Source organism: Barbus barbus, assembly GCF_936440315.1.
Source record: "Barbus barbus genome assembly, chromosome: 26".
Classification (NCBI taxonomy): Eukaryota; Metazoa; Chordata; class Actinopteri; order Cypriniformes; family Cyprinidae; genus Barbus; species Barbus barbus.
In genome coordinates, this window is record NC_136754.1 from 3,593,166 (window position 1) to 3,616,260 (window position 23,095).

At 37.8% G+C, this 23,095-nt stretch overlaps 2 protein-coding genes across 2 annotated transcripts; both read right to left on the minus strand.

The window, feature by feature from the left end:
* Positions 1-45: 45 nt before the first annotated feature.
* On the minus strand, positions 46-8,592 carry LOC306846101 (WD repeat-containing protein 48). Its single transcript, XM_079379218.1, has 19 exons — positions 8,522-8,592; positions 7,896-8,036; positions 7,622-7,697; positions 7,443-7,525; positions 6,271-6,400; positions 5,726-5,814; positions 5,502-5,603; positions 4,957-5,181; positions 4,766-4,840; positions 3,891-3,993; positions 3,558-3,655; positions 3,375-3,482; positions 3,191-3,287; positions 2,616-2,711; positions 2,060-2,165; positions 1,870-1,957; positions 1,707-1,783; positions 1,372-1,564; positions 46-879 (listed from the first exon to the last, which is right to left on the minus strand). Exons 1-19 carry the CDS (start codon positions 8,567-8,569, stop codon positions 784-786), a joined length of 2,031 nt encoding a protein of 676 aa, XP_079235344.1. The 5' UTR covers positions 8,570-8,592; the 3' UTR covers positions 46-783.
* Positions 8,593-9,820: 1,228 nt separating this feature from the next.
* On the minus strand, positions 9,821-21,778 carry LOC306845776 (interferon-induced very large GTPase 1-like; the record flags this gene model as incomplete). Its single annotated transcript, XM_079378757.1, has 6 exons — positions 21,665-21,778; positions 20,032-20,470; positions 19,367-19,466; positions 18,207-18,827; positions 16,597-16,679; positions 9,821-14,620 (listed from the first exon to the last, which is right to left on the minus strand). Exons 2-6 carry the CDS (start codon positions 20,458-20,460, stop codon positions 9,821-9,823), a joined length of 6,033 nt encoding a protein of 2,010 aa, XP_079234883.1. The 5' UTR covers positions 20,461-20,470; positions 21,665-21,778.
* Between the last annotated feature and the right edge of the window lie 1,317 nt (positions 21,779-23,095).

Below are 23,095 nucleotides of genomic sequence, written 5' to 3' on the forward strand. Positions count from 1 at the left end.
TTGTAAAACTTCTACTGGATCATGTTCAGACATCAAGAGTGAAAGCAGAGTTTCAACTTTTATTCACAAAAAAATGTCAGTCCTAATGTCACTTAGTTGACAAGGCCAGGGCCATATTTCTCAGACGCTGTGGTAAGATGATGCCAACACCGTCATGTGCACTGATCCACAGAAATCAACTAACAGATGAGAAACATACATTTGGAAAGTGTCTCACACATATGCAGTAAATTACGTAACCGCGCATTAAAATCATCCTTGATGACTTCTTGTTCCTTGTTGGACAGTTTTGAACAAAAATTGCTTCAGATAAATTATAACAACATTAAATCTAGAAAAAAGGTACATTGTTTACTTGGAAAAAAGCAAAATGGGGAGCTTCAAAGAATAACTGATTTGGATCTGGATGAAATTCTCTGGAATGTCAGAACGGAAGCACTCGTGTGCATCATCATCATCATGGCTCATGTTAAGATGGACATGTCGCTAAACACAGTAATAAATATATAAAAAAATGTAATCAATGCAATAAAGGCAAATATTGAAGTTGTAGTTCACAGAACGTCACAACAACTGCATCAATCTGCAGTCAGTCTTTAACCTTCGACTGTCGGTCAGATCTTTCTGCTGGCTCTGTCATTTAAGCCAATGCAAAGAGAAAAAAACATTCCTCCTGGGTGACCATCAGGCCTAAGAACAGCAGGGCATTCTGGGATGCTTCTTCTGGAAGTCAAAGCGATGCGGGTTGAAGGTGATTGGGGTCTTTACAGTGGTCAGAGGGGCTCACGTGGATTTCTGTCGATAATGAAGGGTCAGGTCTCCACCGCTCTTCCAGATGAAATGCTTTACAGTCCTGAGGTCCATGTTTGGATCCAAAACCTACAAACGACAGAAAACATTAACAAGAGAGTACAAACAAGCTTTTCACAGCGTAACAATGAATTTTGTTTGCTTACTAATTAGCATAATGCAAATTATATGATCTTGCCTGAAACATTCAGTGCAGTTAAGCATTAAGAAATAAGTATGCAAATAAAGTTAAAGTAGCAGAAAGTCACCAAAAATGGAGAGCAGTGAAGGATTTACTTAAGATTAAGTTCCTTTTCACACTGTTTACCTAAGGTTAAAGCAACTTTAACCCTGGGTTAATCAATGTTTGACACTTGTAATCTTATTATTAAGGGTTACTGGTGTCACAAAAGCTGCGTGAAGTTGCTTAACAACCAACGATCAAAACTAAATACGTCACCTCATTTAAATTCATTTCAGCATCTGAGGAAAATAAGATGTTGAACAGCAAACAATAAGCACATTGGAGAGATGAGACTCTAGTGCTTTTCATTTGTCTGGAAGCAGTTAAGGAGGTCGAACCTGATCTAAACACATGAGCTCAATCTTCTCTTCGGCTATCACCGCCACGTCTTCCTCCTTCTCCTGTTCTCCCGGCTTCTCATTGGCTGAGGAGCTGGTGGTCTGTGACTCTGTGTCGATGTTGATGATCTTCTCGTAGACGTGCTCCATTACTTTCCGCACCTGCAGCATGTCGCTAGCAGAGAGACGGTCCCTGAAAACAGATTGCGATGAATAATCACCAAAATATTGTTGCATCCAAGTATTGGTTTTACATTTCAAATTGCAATGTGAATTTCTAAGCAAAGCCCTTATTATTGCTTTTCCATTTTGTCACTTTTACAAACACAGCATACTTTTTGAGCGTTTTGGCCCCAGATGATGAATGAGGTTGGAGGTAGAATGGGATCTTGTTGAATTTTGGCATATTTTTCTGTAGCAGAAAATAAAAAGCAGTCAATATACAATCACAAACATATGGACACATAAAGGGGTGATTGTGGGATATGAAACACTCACATCTACAGTGATGTCAATAACCCACTGAGGTACAGTTTCATTCAGTAACATGGACTCAGTCTCTCCTCCAGAATCACGGCACAGTAACCTGAAATTGGAAGGAAACACGGCTTATAATGAAGATAAGAAACAGGAAGGTAAGTCAGGTGAGTTTAATGTCTTCATCAGTACTGGACACCGTCGTTCTGACCTGAACAGCGTTCTTCCACCTGCTTCCCCAAAGATGACAGGAGTGTGTGGAGGAACCTGGAAGTAGCCGTTGCCCTTCTGAACTCGACTCTCCTGTTCACCGTTCACTAAAGACAAAATCACACAGAAAATAATAAAGTCAGAAACCAACTGCATATCGCCAAAAATTCCATTAGCTCAGAAACCAGGCTTTAAAAATATAATTCCAAGCATTCTTTGTTGATAGGGAAATGTCAGAATGCATTGTAAAGAACTGTATGAAGTCAAATGTATTTATACAAATAACTGCTTATTAAAAATTATTTATAGAAGAGTTATTAGTATAAAGGTAAATTCTATTTAGGCAGGAAGTAGGCAGCTAACTGTTTTAAACAATGCCATTATGTTTTTAAAAAAGGGGGAAAAAAGCTCAGAAACCACTACTAAAATAACTGCATGCATTCATGTGCATTAGGCAATCCCAGAATGCACTGCAAAAACAGCAGACTAGAAAGAAAATGTGATTGATTTGATTGCTTTTATTAAAATATTCCTTTAAAAAAAAAAAAAAGGTCTACCATGGTTGTGTTCGCTTTCCTCCTCTTCCATTGGGTTTATATGAGTTCTAGGCCAGAACTCTAACAGAGCCTGCAGGAGCAGCCCACCCAGATTCACTGAAACACACAGATAAACAAGGAATAGTTGTTACATATTTCTGTTGAGCTATTATTGTAAGGTCAGAATATTAATGATACACAAACTTCACAAATCCTGTTGTTTATCTGTATTATCTAAATGTTCTTACATCTAAAAGGTAGTAAGACTTGCGAAAAGATTTTAAACAATTGCTAAATCAAACGTATTTCTGTCTTGTTTTAAAGGTGAAGTGTGTAATTTCAGCACCAAATAGATTTGGAAAAATAAATAAATAAATCAAATAAATAAAGAATGAAAAAATACCATACACTTAAATAAAAAAAACATTACTAGAAAAAGACCAACATTGGCAAACATATAGTCTAGCCCCTATTTAATTGTGTTTTGCTTCAAGAAAATATAAATAAATAAATATTAGATATTCAGCTAACTTCTTAAAAGAACAAAATTCTTAGTTTCAGCCATACAACACCATGCACTTAGAAGAAGCCATTACACTTTGGATCGGAGCCGTCTGGGCTTGTAAAACCAGCATCTTTAGCTGCCACCCACGCCGCAAAACAATCACTTTCATCCAGCGTGATGGTCAGCATCTGAAAAGCAGCAGGGACAGACTTAACATTCATTATCTTTCATCTTCACCCTCATTATTCATTGAAAAACAAGATGCTAATACTCACCCCTGTTTTGAGATCTACAGAAAACCAGTTCGGCACATAGACCATCTTGAACCTCTTTTTAATTTCTTCATCAAAGTCCACTTTACCCAGGTCTTCCCCCTTACATGCCTACAAAACACAGAGTGAGATTAAATTACATTTGGCCTAAAGATGTCACAAAAGCTTCTCATGATCTGCTCTTACCTTGAGGACATCCCAGAATGCCACACTGTTATTGGAGTCTTTAGTGAGTATGTGCCTCTTGTCATTGAGAATATGACACTGAACGATGCTGGTGCCACCTAAAATTGAATTCAAACTCTCAGTCAAAAATTAAAACAGTTTAGCACATTTTGACCAAGTGATATTAGTAATCAGTCATTTAACGGAGGCTTTAACCCAAAGCATCAAATTCCTGACAATTTGCTCATGGCTCAAACCAGCAACCTTACAGTTAGCATCTGTAAGATTTAACCAATAGGCAACACTGACCTGACACTCAGGTGCCTGCTCTAGCACACACAGATGGTCTTTTACCTTTGATGACCTGCTCTGGCTGTGTACACAGTGGAGTTAAAGGGGCACTGCAGTCGTTGTCATAGTCTCCAGATGCTCTGAAGTTATGCATGCCTTTAAGAGACTGAGGATGACAAATAAACAAATACAGACAGATATGAGCTGAAGGAACACTGCAATTTAGTTTTAATTTCATGCATTTCTATTCAATTGCAGATATACACTACCATTAAAATATTTGGGTGTTTTATTTATCTCTTATGCTCACCAAGGCTGCATTTGTTTGATCAACCCCCTCCCCTTTTTCTGTTTGAATATATTTTAAAAAGTAATTTACTCCAGTGACGCGAGTTGAATTTTCTGCATCATTTCTCCAGTCATCAGTGTCACATGATTCTCCTGAAATCATTATAATATGCTGATCTGCTGCTCATTTCTTGTTATCAATGTTGAAAATTTTTGTGGAAACTGTAATACATTTTTTCATGATTCATTATAAATTTCTTTCCCAAAATTTTTGATCAATTTAATGCATCCTTGTTGAATAAAACTATTAATTTCTTTCAAAAGAAAAAATGGTTCACTTAAAAAATTCTGCTATGATTGCTCACAATATATACAAGAATTTCTTTCTTTGCATACAGCCACAACCACAATACACTCAACGCAATATATAAAGAAGAAGGGAACTTTTAAAGTACTTTTCTGGTACTTTTATGGAGCTTGACAGCCATTGTCCTCAATCACTATCAAAGGAAAAGAACAGCCCAGACATATCACAGGAAATTCCTTTTGTGCTCAATGGCAAAAAAAATAGATGATATGATGAGTACATAATGATTTCATGTTTTGGCTGAACTATGACTTTAAAAACAGAAATCTGTAACATAACTCACCCATTTGTTTACAAAAGATTTAGTTGTGGACACCCAAATTGCTTGAGGTGGATCAGCTGATTTGTCCAATTCCATCTGCACCGAGAAAACATCAGATACATTGCAAGTGCAGCTTTCTGAAAGGATTGAACACTTACATTTGATGATGACTTCATTACTATATTTTCAAACACCAAGCGGCTCAATCTCACCTTCAGGATGGGAGCTTTCTCTTCGCATATGAGCACACGTAAGTCAGGGTTACGCAGATCCGTGCAGTAGATTTTTCGGTCACGTCCACCGGAGTAGATGTGTGTGAAGGCCTCGTTCACCTGCAGCGCCCACACTCCCTCATCGTGGACCCGGTACGTGGCGATGCATCGCTGCTGGCCGAGAGACCACAAGCGTATCGTACCATCCGAGCTACCGGAGAGACACTAGACAGAGAAACAACACGCAACAGATTTAACATGTGTACCTGATGGAAAACCTTATCAAACTCTATGTGACTATGGCTATGTTCAGACAGGAAGAAAAATATCTGTTTTGTCATATCTGATGCAAATCTGTTCACTTTTTGTAGTCTGAAAAGCAAAAAAGACACAAAAGCTAATGTTTACAAACCTAATCCAAATCACATATTAAAATCAGGAATGCATCTCAGTTCAAAAGACCAGATTCCAAATATATTCTCTCATAGTTTGGTATTTGATGCACATGTGATGCAATTATTTCTGTTGCTGTGTTGAAGTGCTACCTGAGTGCCGTCTCTGTTTAACAGTAATGATTTGACATTGTCAGCATGGCCTTTCAGCTTCATTAGCTTAGCACAAGTGCGTGGATCCCAGACCCTCAAGACCTAAGTAAAAATAAAAAAAAAGACAAACATTTCCAGTTAACAAAATCCTTTTATTTGAGCCTGCAGTTGAAATGATTATTTTTCTTCCCCGAAATGTGAAACCAAAAAACCGTGAGACGAACTTTCTCTGTAGATCCTGAGATGATCACAGTTCCTGTCTGATTCATGGCCAGACTGTAGATGGAGTCTTTGTTTCCACTCAGTGAGGAAGCTATCACAAAAATGAGGGATGAAATCAGGGTTGTTAGAGTTAACTAAAACTATAACATTTTGAAATAAAATATGTTAACTGAAATAAGTTCAAATAACATATACAAAACTTATTTGATTTAAGCTAGTTTCCAAGGCAAAATTTCTCCTTTTCTTTGAGTTTAACTTGACTTACTGAAATAATTAAAACTAAACTATATAAACTTATTAAAAAACAATAACTAATAATATTCTCAAAAAGACAAACAAAATTACTGAAACTTTAACAAATTCCAACTTCTAATAAAAACCTGTAACAGTATCTCAGTGATAATATAATAACACTGCATGCAGTAATGCATTGACTTTGGAAGAAATGGGTTTTCATAATCATCTGCTTAATTATATGCTTCAACCCTAACTTGATGACTCAGAAAGAAGACGGTGTCAAACAGAATGATTAATAGAGTTTACTCACTGGTGACTGTATTATTGGAGGCGGTCAGAGCTGTCAGTGTGTTCACATCCCACAGGAAGATCTGCCTGTCCAGCCCAGCTGATGCCACCAGCTCCTTCTCCTTTGCATATGCTAAAGCTTTGACGTAGTCCTGAAGAGTGAATCACAATCGACAAAATCACTTTATGTCTCATAATCATATTGCAAACAAAATGGCAAGAACTTTCTCAAAATTTCAGGCTTTAAAGGGGTCATCGGATGCCCAATTTCCACAAGTTGATATGATTTTTAGGGTCTTAATTAAAAGTCTATTACATACCTTGGTTAAAATTTCTCAATGGCAGTGTAAAAACACCTTTTTTGCCTGTCAAAATCAGCTCTGTATTCAGTAAGCCATTCTAGTCCATGTTGCTTTAAATGCTAATGAGCTCTGCTGACCCCGCCCCTCTCTTCTGTGGGGTGACAAGCAGACGGTAAACTTCAGCTGCGAAACTGGATAACTAGCGCCTTATTAGGAAAGCCGATTTGCAAAGATTCATAAAAACCCTTATACTCACTTCTTCTGTAGATGAAGCTGGATCACGAATGATTCGTGCAAACAGACGCATTTAGGCAGATCGGGATCGGCACATTCCCTTCAAAACGTAATGTTAATCCTCAGCGTCTTCAGCGGCTCAGATGTCGGGAGTAAATGATGACTGCTATATTCATTATTACATCCAACAACAAAACATCTCAATCGCTTAATCGGAGACATTCTTGTCTTCCCCTGCACCGGAGTCAACACAATGGACAGCTCTCAGCTCACTCAGGGCGGGTCTAAGGTAAGAAGGCCTTGTCAATCAACTATCGTGGGAGGGGCCTGTGCAGAACTACATCATTCTGACAGGAATCTCAAAACAGCCTGATTTGAGAAAGGGGATTTAAAAAAATAAAAAACACTGGGTGGATTTTTATGTGAACACACCTCCAACACACATTTATGTTAAAACAACTTGTAAAGAGAATTCTGCATCCGATGACCCCTTTAACCTGTTTTCTATGCAAATTCATGGAGATGTTAAATCATGGATCAAATTGTATGCCAATAGTCTAATGTCTGGCAACGCAAGACTGTCATCAGAATTACCCTTATGCAAGAAGATTTTAAACAAAATTAAAGCATCCAACTAAGATAAATATAAGAAATGTACCTTATGTGTCCGTAACGTGGACATGCAGAACCCTTTGTGTGCATTCCAGACTTTCACGGTGGTGTCCGAGGAGGCTGATATCACTACAACACAGAACAATCCACTCAAACTGGCTAAAGCGCAGAATATATTTGATGAGATTCGAGCATGAAGCTTCTTTAAAAGGTGCTTAGACGTACATGTTTTTCCATTACAACAGAGGATGATGTCATTCACCCAGTCCGTGTGATGCTCCATTGAAGCGATGTAAGGATCCTGATGCAATAGAAAAAGGCTCTTAGTTGCACTTATCAGAAACATTTGACCACAGAGAGCCAGAATTGGCATAAATTGTTCCTCTGAGGGAGATACAAAGTTAACACCGTTGCTCAAAATGGAAAGTGTGGTGCACAGTAACAAAACAAGGGATCAAGTGCACTAATATTCACAAAACATGAAAAATGCAGGCTGTACTTTGTGTTGATTGACACTCCATATCCTGACGATGGAATCTCGTCCGGCTGTGAAGAGTCTGTTGAGAGCAGGATCCAGCTGGAGAGCGTTCACACCGTTACGATTGTACTTCTCCACCTCATCTCTAATCACATAGGAAACCTGTACACACATCATTATTAATAACTCCACTTTATTAAACAGCAAAGACTACCTACATTCGACCAAACTACCTAGTTACTATTAATTCATAGAAAAATTATACTATAATATTAGATGTGTCTTGTGAATCTAACATTAAGTGATTAACAATTGACTCTGATGCTGTGCAACTACAGACATAGTGTTTTTAATCTAATGAATCGAATCGATGTGCAGACAATTGTACTAAAAGAACACATTTAATTGCATTAATGTATAACTATAGACAGTGGCCCAAAAACTATTTGGACACATTTAAAAATGAGTGAATGCCGCTGAGTTACATGTCATCACTGTATTATGGGAAGACCACAGGGTGAAAATGTTTATTTTTGTAAATATTATGGACGCTATATTTGGCGTGTCTTTCCTGAAACATGTAGACGCATTATAAATTCACGAATTCATAGTTTTAATGTTACGAAACATTATCTGTAGATTATTACCTGGACTTTTCTTCGTCCTGCAGCGTTCTGTCTGTGATGGGTCGCCATCTTGCATGTTGACAATCTGTGAATGCGTCACTTCCGGAGGTCACCGTGGAGCACATTTGCGAGCTGAGAAATAGTATTTTCTCCCATTTGAAAGTGAATCCTTCATTTATGAGGGATTTATATGTCACTCCTGAAACGTTGCTGCTTCTACAGGGTATATGGCCGTTAGTAGGACGAAAAACAAGTGTTATATTCCTATGTATGAATGTAAACGACTGCTTTAAGAGCAGCGGACATGTGAGGCCAGCGCACACAGAATGTATGATACAGAGCATTTACCACAACTGCTGATATTAGAGTGTGGAAACCTCTGTGGATGAGGGGTATACTGTTATGTAATTAAAAATATCTCTTTGCAGTTTAAAGTTGATTAAAATGTGTATTTTCTATTACACGTTAACTTGCTCTGCCACTATTGAAGCTAAGGTGCACATAAACCCATTCACATTATAGAGGTTTTTACTTAAAGTCTTCACATACCTCTGTTATGCATATGTAAGTTATTCACAAAAAAAAAAATCAAACTTAAGTTCATTCACTGAGGTTTATTCAGAATTTACATCATCACACAATTTATTAAAACGTAAAGTAGAATTTGTCTGTGGTAACCATGAGTACAAATAAAAATATTTTACTATGTAGGTACTATAAGAGCTTTGTTAAGATTAAAGTAGTTAACAGTTTGGAAATCATGGTGCATTTTCATCTCTGATTAGCAAAATAATGTGTTTTTTTTTTTTATACCTGTTGACTCTTGGTTGTCATCCAGAGTAGATATAAGATACTAACAACATAACTGTCTGGAAAATTAAGTCCAATATGAAATAAAACAACAACAAATAAAACAAATATAAAAACAATGAAGATTGTACATCACAGTCTAATTTATCTATTGAATTTCAGTCAAAGCCAGAGCATTACACTGCATCATCACATCTACCAATTTCCTAGAATGAGTCAAAATATCTCATAAGTAACAGAAAATCTAAAAAGTCTCAAAAATAAAATAAACACCTGTTCTCAATTTATTTTTATAAACTGAGGATACATTTTGACTGAGTAAATAATTAAATATTTCCCACTGGTTTTAACAGTCACATTTGTCTCTCTATAATTTGACAGTACTGATCAACGCATCTACAGTGCCTCTAAATGAAAAGCCCAGCAGTGTTGTCAGAAAAACAAAATCAGGATATCAGGATGCACAAATATCATCTTTAATCAGGGATTGGCCATTTGTTTACTGTCCTATTAGAAGTACTTATCCAAACTCTCCAGAACATCCTTTTTTGTGTACGTTTTCCATTCATCTGGAATCTCACCATATCCTTGGAACATCTTGCTGTAGTACATTTCCAGATCTTTCTGGAATCTGCACACAAACCACTTCCAGTACGGCAGCTCAGAGTTGTCAGGCGTGATGCTCCAGTTAGCATATTTGCGACCTCCTTTTCTGTATTCTTTCCAGAGGACTGAGTCATCTGAGGAATTTGGGTAAAAGGATCGATCACTCACTACTGCTGTTGTGCAAATGTCAATAGACAGGTTTGTTGTTCCTCTATAAAACCATCCGTTCAGTCCAATATTGCGGTGGAAAGGAACGCAGTGATCTCCATCATGGTCTTCCATTGTGTGGGTGCAGATGGCTTTACAGAAAGGACACTGAACCCAACAGCACTGGCAGAAGTGCTCAATCAAAATCTCATCTGGTCTTTTCCTGCTCTTTTCCATTTTTACGTCATTACATTTTTTAAAACAATTCTGCATATTTTTCATCATCTCCTCTAGACTGCCACTCAAAACATTCTGAAGAAAATCCATGTTTTCAATTTCACTGAGATCCACACACGAGTTTCCTGTGAGTTGCAGCTCATCTCTCAGGGTTTTGGTGAAGCATCTGAACCACATGCTGCCATCTCCATTCTGACTCTTGACCTCCAATGTAGCCGTTTTCACTGCATTACTTACAATCTGACCTTTTTGTTTCAGATTACCTTTGAAAATGCTTAGGATCTGTTTGTTTTGTTTGGTGAAGTATCTGTCCACTTCATTCTTTATGAATTGTTTGAAGTGATCTCTGGGATTATGAATGTATTGTATGTATTGCTCAAAGTCCTCCTTTTCTGCAAGGGATCTCAGAATGTGTTTCTCCAGATTTGGTCTGTTCTGACGTAATGCTTGTATGTCAGACCTCATCTGTGCTGCCAAACCAATAGCAGTTTCGTTGTAAACTGCTTGCAGAATAGATGGTTCAAGTTTGCTGCAGATGAATTCACTCAGTATGGTTGTTGTTGTTGTTCCTTTGTAGTATTTCTTGAAGATGTTCCAATATTGAGTTTTCTGCTTCTCAAGATACAGTCTTGGGTCATTTGCTTCTCTGAATTCTTTGTGGAGATCAGTAAAAGTCTGTCTTGCAATCTCACACACGTAGAGACTCAGATCTATGGTAAACTCCTTTTTCAATGTGTATTTTTGGCTCACAGATTTATGTTTCTGTACTGATTTTTTAACATAGTCTGTTATTTCCTGAACAAAACTGTCATTGTAGCCTTGTGTTCCAACTGGTGACTTCTTCATTATCATTTTAGTTTCCTGAATAATTTTATGAGTCAGATCCCTTATTGAGTTATAAAGTTCAGCATTTAGGTCCATGTTCACTGGTGGATTTTGAGTCCCTCTAAAAAAGTCTATGCCTGATTTAACTTTTTGACCGAACCAATTGTATATCCCACTCTTGTTTTTCTTAGAGCTCTCTGTAGTTTCCGCTGAAGATGCCATTTCATCAGAATGCTCCAGATGCCTTTTTAGTATTAAGTAGTCACAATAATCACCCCGGCAGTTTATCTCTTCATAGACTTTTTGTTCTAAGCGCTCATCTACAAGAGTCAGTTCATGGTTTTCAGATAATATCCGTGTCACATCCTCCCGAAAGTTTATGTCTGAGATTTGAGGTGTGTCTTTGGTCATTTCAGTGACCCATTTACTCCACATTGTGTCAAACTCTTCCTTAAGCATAGGTTCACCTGTTCCTGTATTTTGCAGGCTTAAAGCTAGTTCCTTGCTCCGACTGAAAAGCTTGTTTTCATACTCTGTCCTTCTTTGATCCAGCTGCTCTCTGGCTTTTTTCTGTTCAATAGCTTCATCTAACTTTCTTTTTGTTCCCTTCACAAGGTCATCATGAAGATCTTTGATTCTGGTTTCAAATCTTCCTCGCCATTGACACAGAATGTCTTTGTCTTTGTCCTCTTCAAAGTAAGACATGATTGATTTATCTACCTGCTCCTTTGTCATCCTCATGTCAGCCAACAAGTCATTTTCCTGGACCCCAATGTTTCCATTAGCAATTCTGTTGTAGAATTTGCCTTCAACAATCAACATGGCACTTCTGAGGCTATACGTCCAGTCGCTGTACTTAGTTTCTAGTTTTCTGTATACCGCAATCTCAAGTGTGTTTTTGAAGCTGAACACAAAGTTTTCATTCAGCAGTGCATTCCACAGATCATTAATACGCATTCTGAACTGAGACAGCTTAATGCCGTTAGATTTTGAAGCTTTTGAGAGAATGGTGTCTTTCAGCTCCTGAATATTTCTGCTGTAGTCTGGGTTTGGTGGTGCCATTGGTGGGCTGCCTTCCCAGAGCTGTGCAAAATACTTCACATCATTCTGAATGTCAAATGCAATGATGTCACTGAAAGACTCTGTATCACAGTCTTCCTCCTTAGCAGCGAGTTTCGTCATCTCATCCAGTTTATCCTGCAGTCGTCTTCTCCCCTCCATGTTTTTATCTCCGGCTGTAATATCTGAAACATTCTGATGCACAAACATGCAGCTTGGACTGATTTTGAGCTTCTTCATCCTCATAAAGGCCTGAACAACAATTTGAAGAATGTCCTGCATCTCTGCTGTGTTTTCCCCAAATATGTTGATCAATGTCATATTTCCAAGACCAACAACAAATGTGGCCATTTCATTGTCATGATTTCTTGTTGATCTTCCAGCCAGTTCTAGGGCACGAAGTCCCTCGGTATCAACGACCAGAATGTAGTCAAACTTCAGCTGTGCTTTCATCTCCTCTGACACTCTGACCAGCTGCATGAAAGCTCCTCTGGTGCACCTGCCAGCACTGACGGCAAACTGCAGCCCAAACATGGCATTCAGCATGGTGGATTTCCCAGAGCTTTGAATCCCTAAAACTGACAACACATAGACTCTCTTGTCTCCCAGTTTTTGGATGAGTGCATCAAGAACAGCAGTAACCCAGATCAGAGGAACATGGGCAGCATCGCCATCCATCAACTCCAGTGGAAATCCAGAAATCATCATCTCTGCTGCAAGACTTGGAAGAGAGGAGAAGTTAAACTTTAGGTCTTTTTTGTTTTTCTTCACAGATGAACACGATTCATATATCTGACCGATCTCTCTCAGTATGTGCTCCAAGCCAAAGATTGCAGCTTGTAGTTTCTCAGAGACTCTCTCAAGTTCAACTTGTGCAACAGTCATTTGCTTTGATTTATCATGTTTCTTTTTAAGAGTTAGGATTGTTGACCATTTTTGATCATACTCACGAAGAAGGGCTGAAAGACTTTCAGTAGTGTAATTGTCTAGCAGGATGCCTAGCCATTTCAGAAAATATATCATCTCTTTTCCTGCTTGTGAATTCAGTTTTTGAACACAGATTTTGATAAACTGACTTAGGTCTGATGTTTGTTGCTGTTGACGGATTTTCTGCATTTCTGATTTTTTAGTACTTTTGTTCTTTTCTATGTTGTTTCCCTTATGTAGTTCTCCTAATGTCGGTCGATGAAGTTCTTTATTCTTCTGGCACCACTGATGCCACAGCTTTCCCTGACATGGCAGGAATGATTCTTTGATTTCAGTCAGATCTTTATCCTCCAGTAAAGTTATCATCTGCTGTGCTGCCTCTTTTCCACTCCTGCAGTCATCATCTTCGACCTCATCCACTCTGATATCGTTGTGTTTGTACACATCTTCAAGCTTAAAGAAGGAACTTGATTCAGTAGACAAGAGCCCATTATTTATAGCTCTTCTGATTTCTTCAAATACATCTGACTGATTTCTGCCTTTCAAACCAATTTTATATTTCCCTACCCGCATTTCTGTGAGAGCTGAATCATTGTCAGTAAGAAGGCAGATGAGTGGCTTTGAGTCCTTGTAGAAGGTTTGGATCTTGGTCATGCTTTTGTCTTTCTTGTCAAGTTGTGGTAAAATAGCAACATTTACAGAAGCCATTTCGGTCAGGATATCAAGCTGCTTCTCATGTGCTCCTGCATCACCATGAAGGTTACAGAACGCAACACAATGAGTAAATCTGTCTGTTTTCTCTCCAGATGGACAGTACCAGGCGATCTCCACCACTCCATCCATCAACACTCTGGTTCTGCTGCTGCCTGGGCAGTTCCTGTGGAAGAACGTGTTGTGTTTCTCATTGATCAGGCTGTTCATTAGTTGGGACTTGGATGAGGACACTTTGCCAAACCTGAAAAAAGCCACCATTGGGGTCTCTGCCTTGTAGACTGGCAGGAATTTGCTGGAGATTTTACCTGTATCATCAGTTGTCTTCCAGCTCTTGTTGATTTGTCTAAATGTCCAGAGTGGGAACTCAATCTGTTGTGTGGATGGATTTGGTACAAGCAGAGGCAGTGCATACTGACACTGTGAGAGTTTAGTCACCATGAGCTGCTTTAGGAAGCTATCAGCACAATTAAACACAGCCATCTGAACATCCATCATATGGACTGCATCCGTTTCATCAGAGGGTTGAGCAGTTTCTCCAAAAATACTATCAAAGGCATCACCATCATCTTCAGATGATTCATTGTTCCTTTGTTGTGAGTGATGTTTTTTATTCTCTATAATCTGAAGGTATCTTGCTCTGTAGTCCATCATCATCAATTTCTGTAGAAAAACTGAAGCCAGCTCCTCTTCTGCACAAGAATCTTGGGACTGTGATTGTACAATTGGCTTAAGGAAATCTACTGTTCTCAGTTTGCCTTCAAGATGAAGCCTGGCAATGAGTTGCTCTGCACCTAGCTGAAAAATACAGTACCATAAAATAGTGTAGTTGAGAAGAATGCTAATTTGTACACTTTTAATACATTAAAATCCTACAACAAAAATGAATACGCTCCCTGATCTCATTGTTACATGTATCTATATGTAACATTTGCGCAGCCTAAATATTTGTACATTTCAACAGACGATGACAGCATCTAAAACAAAAACATTATTATTTAGGCCTATATACAGCTGTAGAAACATAAAATCTATTATATAATAAATATATTTTTCTAATGACAATTTTACGATTTGTTTCAAACACTTTTTCCATTTTGAATAGTTTCTATACTGTAATAAATGCTATGTCAATTAGCACTGCATCATTCATATACTTTATTACCAGGAGATGACTTGAAAAACACATATAAACCATATTGTCGCAATCGTGTGTTTTAATGTCTTCACGTTTCATCAGTCCAAACATTTCTGCTTTTTATTTAGCTTAGCTGCAGCGATAGCTGGAGGCTTAGTTATTACTTCTATGGCCCTTAAAAACCTCTGTGAAAATGGTGAAAAAAGTGCGGTGGACAGATTTATGTGTTATTAAAAGTGTGAATGCATTGCTGTTTCTTCAGCAATACTACGGACATGTTAATTAGGTTATCACTGTTTGTACAATGATACCTCTCTGCCTACAGGTGTTGATCTTCCCATTTAGACCTCTGTAAGCCAGGAAAGGGTTGTAACAATCTCATTGATTATAAATACAATAGAATCAACTGGTTAATTACATTAATTGATAAATATTCAATATTTATAGATTCAATTCAATTCATTTTTATTCATTGCTATTTTCTTAGTGGTTGATTTAGACCATGTGACTCTTGGGTTAGAGGTTAACCAGGAAATAATTGCAGTGTTCCAGGCTGTATCCGAAATCGCCCCCTATACCCTCATTCACTATTCCCTACATTAGTCCACTCATACAGTTCACTTGAAGGAGTGAATGAAAACGAGTGAGTGAATTCGGACACTGAGTGCACCGGAAGAACTGCCGCTTTTGCATAGTTTGCTTGCTGTTTAATAATCATTTGAAACGGGCAGCTCCAGTAGTAAGACTAAAGGATTTATCTTGAACTCTGTCACGGAAATTATGTATAAAACCCTAATAGTCAATTTACAACTAGTTTTGTACCTTTGTTGTATTACGCCATGGACGAGCGCTTCTAAAATGAATGAATGGACTCTCACAGTGCATTCTGGGGATTCTCTAGCCGTTGAGTGTACATCGGTTGTACACTCATTTTTGCGGTGCATTGTGGGATTGAATGAGTGCACTCGAGAACATCCACTATGGTTTCGAACACCACTTAAAATGGCCGTCCCCTCAAATAGTGCACTATTTGTGCACTATTTGAGGGTATAGGGGGCGATTTCGGATACAGCACCAGATTCTCTCCATGCGGTTGTCCAAGAAGTTCTTTACTCTGTTTCCTTTGCGTTATGTGCCTTGGAAAGGATTTGCCTGGAAGTCTATTACTTTTCTTCAGTGTTTGTAAGAATGTTTAAGTGTGAAATTCATAAGTTAGTTTAAAACTATTACTCTTTGGTGATAATACTAAGCAGAGCACAAATGTAGCCCTGTGTCATGTGTGTTCATTGTAAATAATGTAAATTCATTCACATTTATTTGTGAACTCCCTGTAATCTTTATATGTTTCAGTTTTACAAAAAAGAAAAGAATAAGAAACGGAAGAGGAAAGAACCTAACAGTAAAACGTTCAACTTTACTCCTGCATCTGCCCTTTTTCTGAGTTCTGACTGTTAGCTATCTGTTAGTGTTGTGTAGATGGAACACGCATCTAGGACAGAATACTATGCAAATTTTTGAAGTCTATGCAAACATAACCGCATTCAAATATAAAAATACGTATGAGTACTTTTGAGATCATGGTGGAATATGAACAACGCTCCGAAAAAATAGGCCTGTTAATTATGCAAGTTCTTACCTTTTCTTTATCTGCTTCAACAGTTTGGACCAGGCTCCCCATAGTCTGTGCATTAGTGTCACCAATGCTTACTGTTTCCGCACCTTGATTGTATGAAAACGGAGGAAAAAAAATTATTAGCTGTTATTTTAAGAGAATTAACATTATTAGCGGTGTGCCCAAATTTTAAAGTACAACTGCAAATGCTTGTGTGCAGATTCTTTTGAAGTTGGCTAATTCAAAAACATTCAGTGTGACTAACATTTATCAGTTCACTAACAAATGCCATAATAAAACTATGGACAATACTGTACATTCAGTCATGTCTTGCAACTTGACAAATGTGTTAAATATCATTGGGATACTTAAAAATAAAGATGACAACTAATGATCTTTAAAGCTTCGTTCAGACTGTCAGCCCAAATCTGATTTTGAGCATATCCGGATGGAATCTGATTTGAGTAACTGACTGTCAACACAGCATATCGCAACTGTTCATAAATTTTTGTTGTTGTCTCCGCTAATTTCAAAACACAAAGAGGTGCATATACTAGCAGTATATTGTTTTATTCCGCATAACTTGCACTTCGCAACGACACAAGCTTGTTTCTGCAAAGATGTTCAGCATGTTTTCTGCAAAAACGTCTGACGTATTTACGTTTTACGTGGCGTGAGGACATGAAAAAGCCACACAAAATCCGATCTGACCGTCCAGACTAAATCGGATTTCCAGAAATGCGATTTGAATAGGACTCCAAACCACATACGAATGTAGCTCGAAACGGATTTGCACTAATTGGATTTCATGTAGTTCGTTGCTGTTCAGACTATTTAAATATGATTGGATTTCAATCGGATTTGCACAAAAATCGGATTTGGGCTGACAGTCTGAACGAGGTTTTTAATCAAGGCTTGTTTTCAAAAGTGGTACAATTTCCTTCTGTCCCTCAGTGACATCAGTCTGAACGAGGCTTATGTATTTGGGGGACACTTTTTTTATTACCAGAATCTATTTACATGTATACCAGGGATAAGCAAACTATTTTTCAGAATCAGCCTCTGACTCACTGAACTCAAGCTATCAATACTTTGTGATGTCTGTTTCGTAATTAAGTTTTGTGTTTAAATGGGGTCATCCGATGTCCATTTGATATAAGTTGATATGATTCTTTAGGGTCTTAATGAAAAGTCTATAACATACTTTGGTTAAAATTTCTGAATGGTAGTGTAAAAAACACACTTTTTACCATGTCAAAATCAGCTCTGTTTTTAGCAAGCCATTTTAGTCCATGTTGCTTTATATGCTAATGAGCTCTGCTGACCCCATCCCTGGTTTGATTTCAAAATTATCAAAATTATATATTTTTTTAACAATATATGAAGAGTGGGCAGGGGCTGGGCAGGATTGTGCACTTGAATCACACTTACAAATACTAATGAGATGAAAGTGAAAGTAAAAGAAAAGATCATGAAAGTGAAATGTGAGATGAAAAATGTTGAGGCAAAATTCCACAAACAACTTTCATAATATTTAAAATATTTGAATCTATTGCAGTATTATTTTTGAATCTTGAATTAAAATTAAAAGTTGAAATGGAGTTGTGGTAAATGTAAGCCAAAAATGAACATACAGGCTGTGTTACCACTTTGATATTCACTGTCTTGCAGGTGTCTTAAAGTTGTGTACATCTCTCTGGTGTAGCACCGCTGATTATTGTCTGTGAACAGACGCTTGATTCTGTCCATCAATTCTCTCATCTCTGATTGGTTGTTCATGACCTTGCTGCAGGTGTGATATCTTCCTCCACATTTCTTCAGCAGCTGCTCCAGAACAGAGTTGTTCTTCAGGTCATCTATTATAGTATCACACTCTTCCTCTCTCTCATAGGTAAAGACAATAATCACAAATGAAAGAACTCGATCAGAGAATATTCTCTGTAGCCATTCAATACCCATCTTATCAGCATCCATTAACTGGCCCAATCGCACAACACAGATGAAGGCATGCATTTCATTTTCATTCACTAGTTGACCAATAACATTATCGACAGGTTTGAAATCAGTCTCATGTGAGCCAATCATGTTGATCACTGAGACACAATGTTCTGATATCCTCCTCTCTTGAACGATCATTGGAAATTCTGCATTTTTATGACAGAGTTGTTTCTCTCCGAGTAGAACGTTGTCACATCCAAACTGGACAGCATCAGAGCTTCCAAACACTGCAACGGTCAAATCAGGATCACCATGATCTAAAATAAAACAACACAGAGCTGTTCTCAAACTCAGAGAATATAAGAACACACCACAACACGGTAATGAAATAGTGCTTCTTACTGATATATAGTTCTGTCATGGCAACTCTTTGAGAGTTTATCATGGTAGTATACATGGCAGTGTTAATGAATAGATCTGCTGCGGCGGCAGAGCAGGTACCGAGACTTGCTACTGCCAATACATCCACAACATGCTGCTGTGAGCATGTAGGAAATACTGCTGTTGCACATATAACATATATGACATAAACCCGCATAGCTACGTGAAATGATCCCGTAGCAGATCTAGGTGGAGCTGGGGAAGGTGGAGGGTTTCTGACACTGCAACTGCTACAGCAAGTGCTGGCTGAGTATTTGAATGTTGAGGAGCAAGCTCATTGGCTGCTGATGCAACTAGAACCAATCGGCTACGCCATGTGAATAATGATGTGATTATATCAGATTGAGTTGGAATCTTATCAACCTGTGCAATCTAGAGTTTCATGACAGAACTTTGTACTAGTTGCATTTCTCACCCGTGTTGTTGTGAGATGAATCATTAAAGCCTGAACACACAGTTTTTGCATTACCATCAGGTTTCGGGTTACTCCTTTCTTCTACTGGTTTCACATTATCCTGGAGAGATAACAAGAAATTATCTGTTTCTTATTACCATGATTTTTAAAGTTTGTTAAATTGTGCAAGTGTAAAAGTGTGTATGCATAGATCTCTGAAGTATGAGGACATCTGAACATCACACTCCTATGTTTATTCTGCATCTCTGCTTGTTACTACAAAGACTAAAGGTTAAATAGCCAAACCTTTGAATTAGAAGGACAATTTCTAGAATATACATTGGACTATATATAGCGTATGTTAAAAATAAAGGTTCTTTAAAGGCATTGACATCCATAGAATCTTTTCATTCCATAAAAGGTTCTTTATAGTCCAAAAAGGTTATTTAAAGTAATCAAATATTCTTAACACTGAGAAAAATAGTTCTTCTATGGCATCACTGCAAAAAGCCCTTTTTGGAACCTTTATATTTAGTGATCTTCACACACGTTTCTTCATATTAAGAAAATGAATGGTTATTTCAAGGACTGAAAGGTTTTTTTGAAGAGCCCAAAGTAGTTCTTCTATGCGATCCCTGCGAAAACTTCCTTTTAAATCCTATTTTTAAGTGTATTATCACATTTACCTTGTATTCTCCATGTGCTTTATTTGAGGTTTCAAAAGTCTTAACACCAGTGTCTTGATCATGTGATGTGGAAGGAGCTGAAGTTGGTTGTATCTGAAATTCTGTTTTGGCGGTTAAATCTGTCACAAATGGGTCAAAATTGTCTTTGTTTAGGTTTTCTTTATATTTTTCAGAATTTGTCAGTGGAGGACTGTCCATCACGTTATCTGGGTTCTGATGCGTCTCTGGAGGAGGAGCCAAGACATCGTCTGCTTCTTGATCTGTTTCATGAGGTTTGTCCATGATGTCATCTGTATATTGATTTGTAACTGGAGGATTGACATCATTTGGATTTCTGTATGACACTGGAGAAGTATCCATGACATCATCTGAATCTCCATATGATTCTGGAGAGGTGTCCATGACATCATCATCTGTAACTTTGTCCATAATTATATGACTGGAAAGAATAATATAAATAAACATTACCCAGGTTTGGTGGATCTGACAAACCCCAGACAATAAATATCAAAAAGTATTTGATCACTTTTTCACACTTAAAAATTACTTTCATTATAGTAGATACAAAATATCATACCAAGTGGCATACAAATGCAAATGATGCTTGGTGTGAAATAAAAATAGGCAGCAGCCATTTGCACTATAGCTATAGATGCTATTTACATTCAGTGCAAATACCAATGGATTCTATTTACTCCAAGTGAAATTAGCAGTATTTTTTTAACGATATGCTATTTACACTAAGTGCAATTAGCTGTATTCTATTTACACTATGTTAAAATAGCAAGATCTTCTGCTATTTATGCTACTTATTGCAAATAGTGGCAATTATCTGCACCTCATATTGTAGTACATTATAAAACTGTATGGAATAATAACGCATTGAGTGTAAATTATAGTTTTAATTCAAATTATTAAATGAATGCCACCTTATTGGGACAATGAAGCCCTCCCTACACCTATTCTAACCCTACCCGATACTTTATTTTCAACTTTTTGATTATATCCTTCATTTTTATTTATGTGATATGAGATTTGAAAAGGAAGAAAAAAAAGTTTGGCAAAAGGCGGGCTCGAACTCGGGTCGATCGCGTAAAAAATGCACCTTATCTGTGCCACTGATACTGATGCTCTACCTGCCTCTTGTTTTAGTGTGCTCACCGCTCACATGTTAGTGAGCGAAGTTATTGTAAATAGCCTTTGCCAACAAGGCGGGCTCTTTGCACATAGCGTAAATAGACACTCCGATAAAAATATGACTTTTAAATTATGTTAGCATTAGTAAATAGCAGTTAATACACTAGAAACAAAATGGCTCCAACTCCACCTCCTGATATGCAACGTTATATATTTCATAGCTCTGACCCCCATGCAGGGAAATAGACTGTTTATTGACCAACTTTGCATTAAAGTTTGATTGGTTATTTGATGAAGTAAATAAAGATGAAAGATTACATTTTATGTGACATAAGCAAAGAACAAAAAGGATATATCATGTGGATGCACATGATTCAATGTAAATCCTCTAATAAAATGACTAAGGACATTATCAATATTATATACAACCCTTGCATCATGTCATTTAATACAACTATCAAAATAATTAAAATGAATAATAATCAATGATAATCACCTGTTGATCAGCGACAGGAATCCAAGCTTGAAAGTCAAAAGGATTCAAAATACTGAAATAACTCTAGACAAGAGACGAGAATCTCAGACAACCTCGTATCACACAGCTTCACCCTCTCGACTATAAAGTTCATACTACAACTGAAAGTGTGAGCCACAGAGGAGACAGGATGCTTGGTCAGACAAGTCACATGATTTCTGGTCAAACGAAACTCAATACTGCACCAGTATCCCTTAATAATATAGCTGAATATATGATGAAAAATAGCTGCATTCAAACCAAAAAAATCTCCAAAAGTAGAACAAAAAATTTAATTGCCAGTTTTAAAAAAGACAATATTAAAAGGGTACATAAGTCAAAGTTTAAATAATACCTCAAGCTCTCTCAAAAACTCCCGTTAAAATCACTGAAGCTGTTTACACTATGAAATAAATATCTTACAGTTTCCTACACACATTTCCAGTTTGCTGTTTCGGACGAGAATTTGCCAGAAAGAGGTATTGAGTCAGCGAGCAAGTGAAGAAAACACCGGTATTTTAGCGATGACTCATCTGAACGCCTCTGATTGGTCATTGCATTCATAAGCTCAACAGAATCGTGTGTGATTGGTTATTATAATGCAGTGCTGCACAAACGCGTGCAGATCTGAATTATATCAGCTGGGTATTTGACGCACTGACTGATCTAATCACGCCGGTGTGATTGTATCAAATATAAAACATATTAATCAGCTATTTTTTGTCTTTTGGAAGCTGCATTCAAAATCCACTTGGCTCAAAAATCTGAGGGGGCAGTAAATGAGAATGGATGCGGGTTGGCTGTTGGGTTGTAGTTTACAAGTTGAAATAGGACGGCGGTAACGTTACTCAGATATTATTGGGAGGGGAGTGTCGTTCGCGGTCGTTTAGGGCCGCCGGCGATGAAGATAGACAGATAGCTGGGACGGGGCGAGAGTAAGTAGGGACGGGGAGTTAGGAGTGCCGTCATCCCTTATTGTGCGAGTCATCTAACCGCTGAACGAGCAAAGCGTGCCAGTGGATGGATTGTGCCCATTTTGAACAAGCTATTATTGCTGTCCTTTTTTCTGTGGTTGAGACTGTCATGTGCAGAAATCTGTGAGCCTTGAACTGACGACGCGCAGCTCGTATTTCTCCTTACCGATCAGGGAGCAACACGCGGCGCTCTACGGACTGCACCAGGCTCCTTCGAAACCCCCACCCACTCGGGAGGGGTAAAGTCGCTGTGGGGAGAGTTTAAGTGGTTCCATGGTTTCATTTTAAACTGATGTATTTAATAAAGTTTTGTTTCCTGTAAAAATAGAGGGTGACAGTGAGGGTGGGAAAGACAGAAACTGGGAAGGTTTAGAGGAACAGGTATTAATTTACACATGCATGAGGTTTTATGAGTTTGAAGTGTCAGAGATGGAAGGAG

What these genes read in the sequence shown, in the direction of transcription:
- LOC306846101 (XM_079379218.1), bottom strand. Translation starts at nt 8,569, where the DNA reads ATGGCGACCCATCACAGACAGAACGCTGCAGGACGAAGAAAAGTCCAG. An exon ending in GGTGGAAGAACGCTGTTCAG is followed by an intron (nt 1,958 to 2,059) that starts GTCAGAACGACG and finishes TTCCAATTTCAG; the next exon opens with GTTACTGTGCCGTGATTCTG. An exon ending in TTATTGACATCACTGTAGAT is followed by an intron (nt 1,784 to 1,869) that starts GTGAGTGTTTCA and finishes TTTCTGCTACAG; the next exon opens with AAAAATATGCCAAAATTCAA.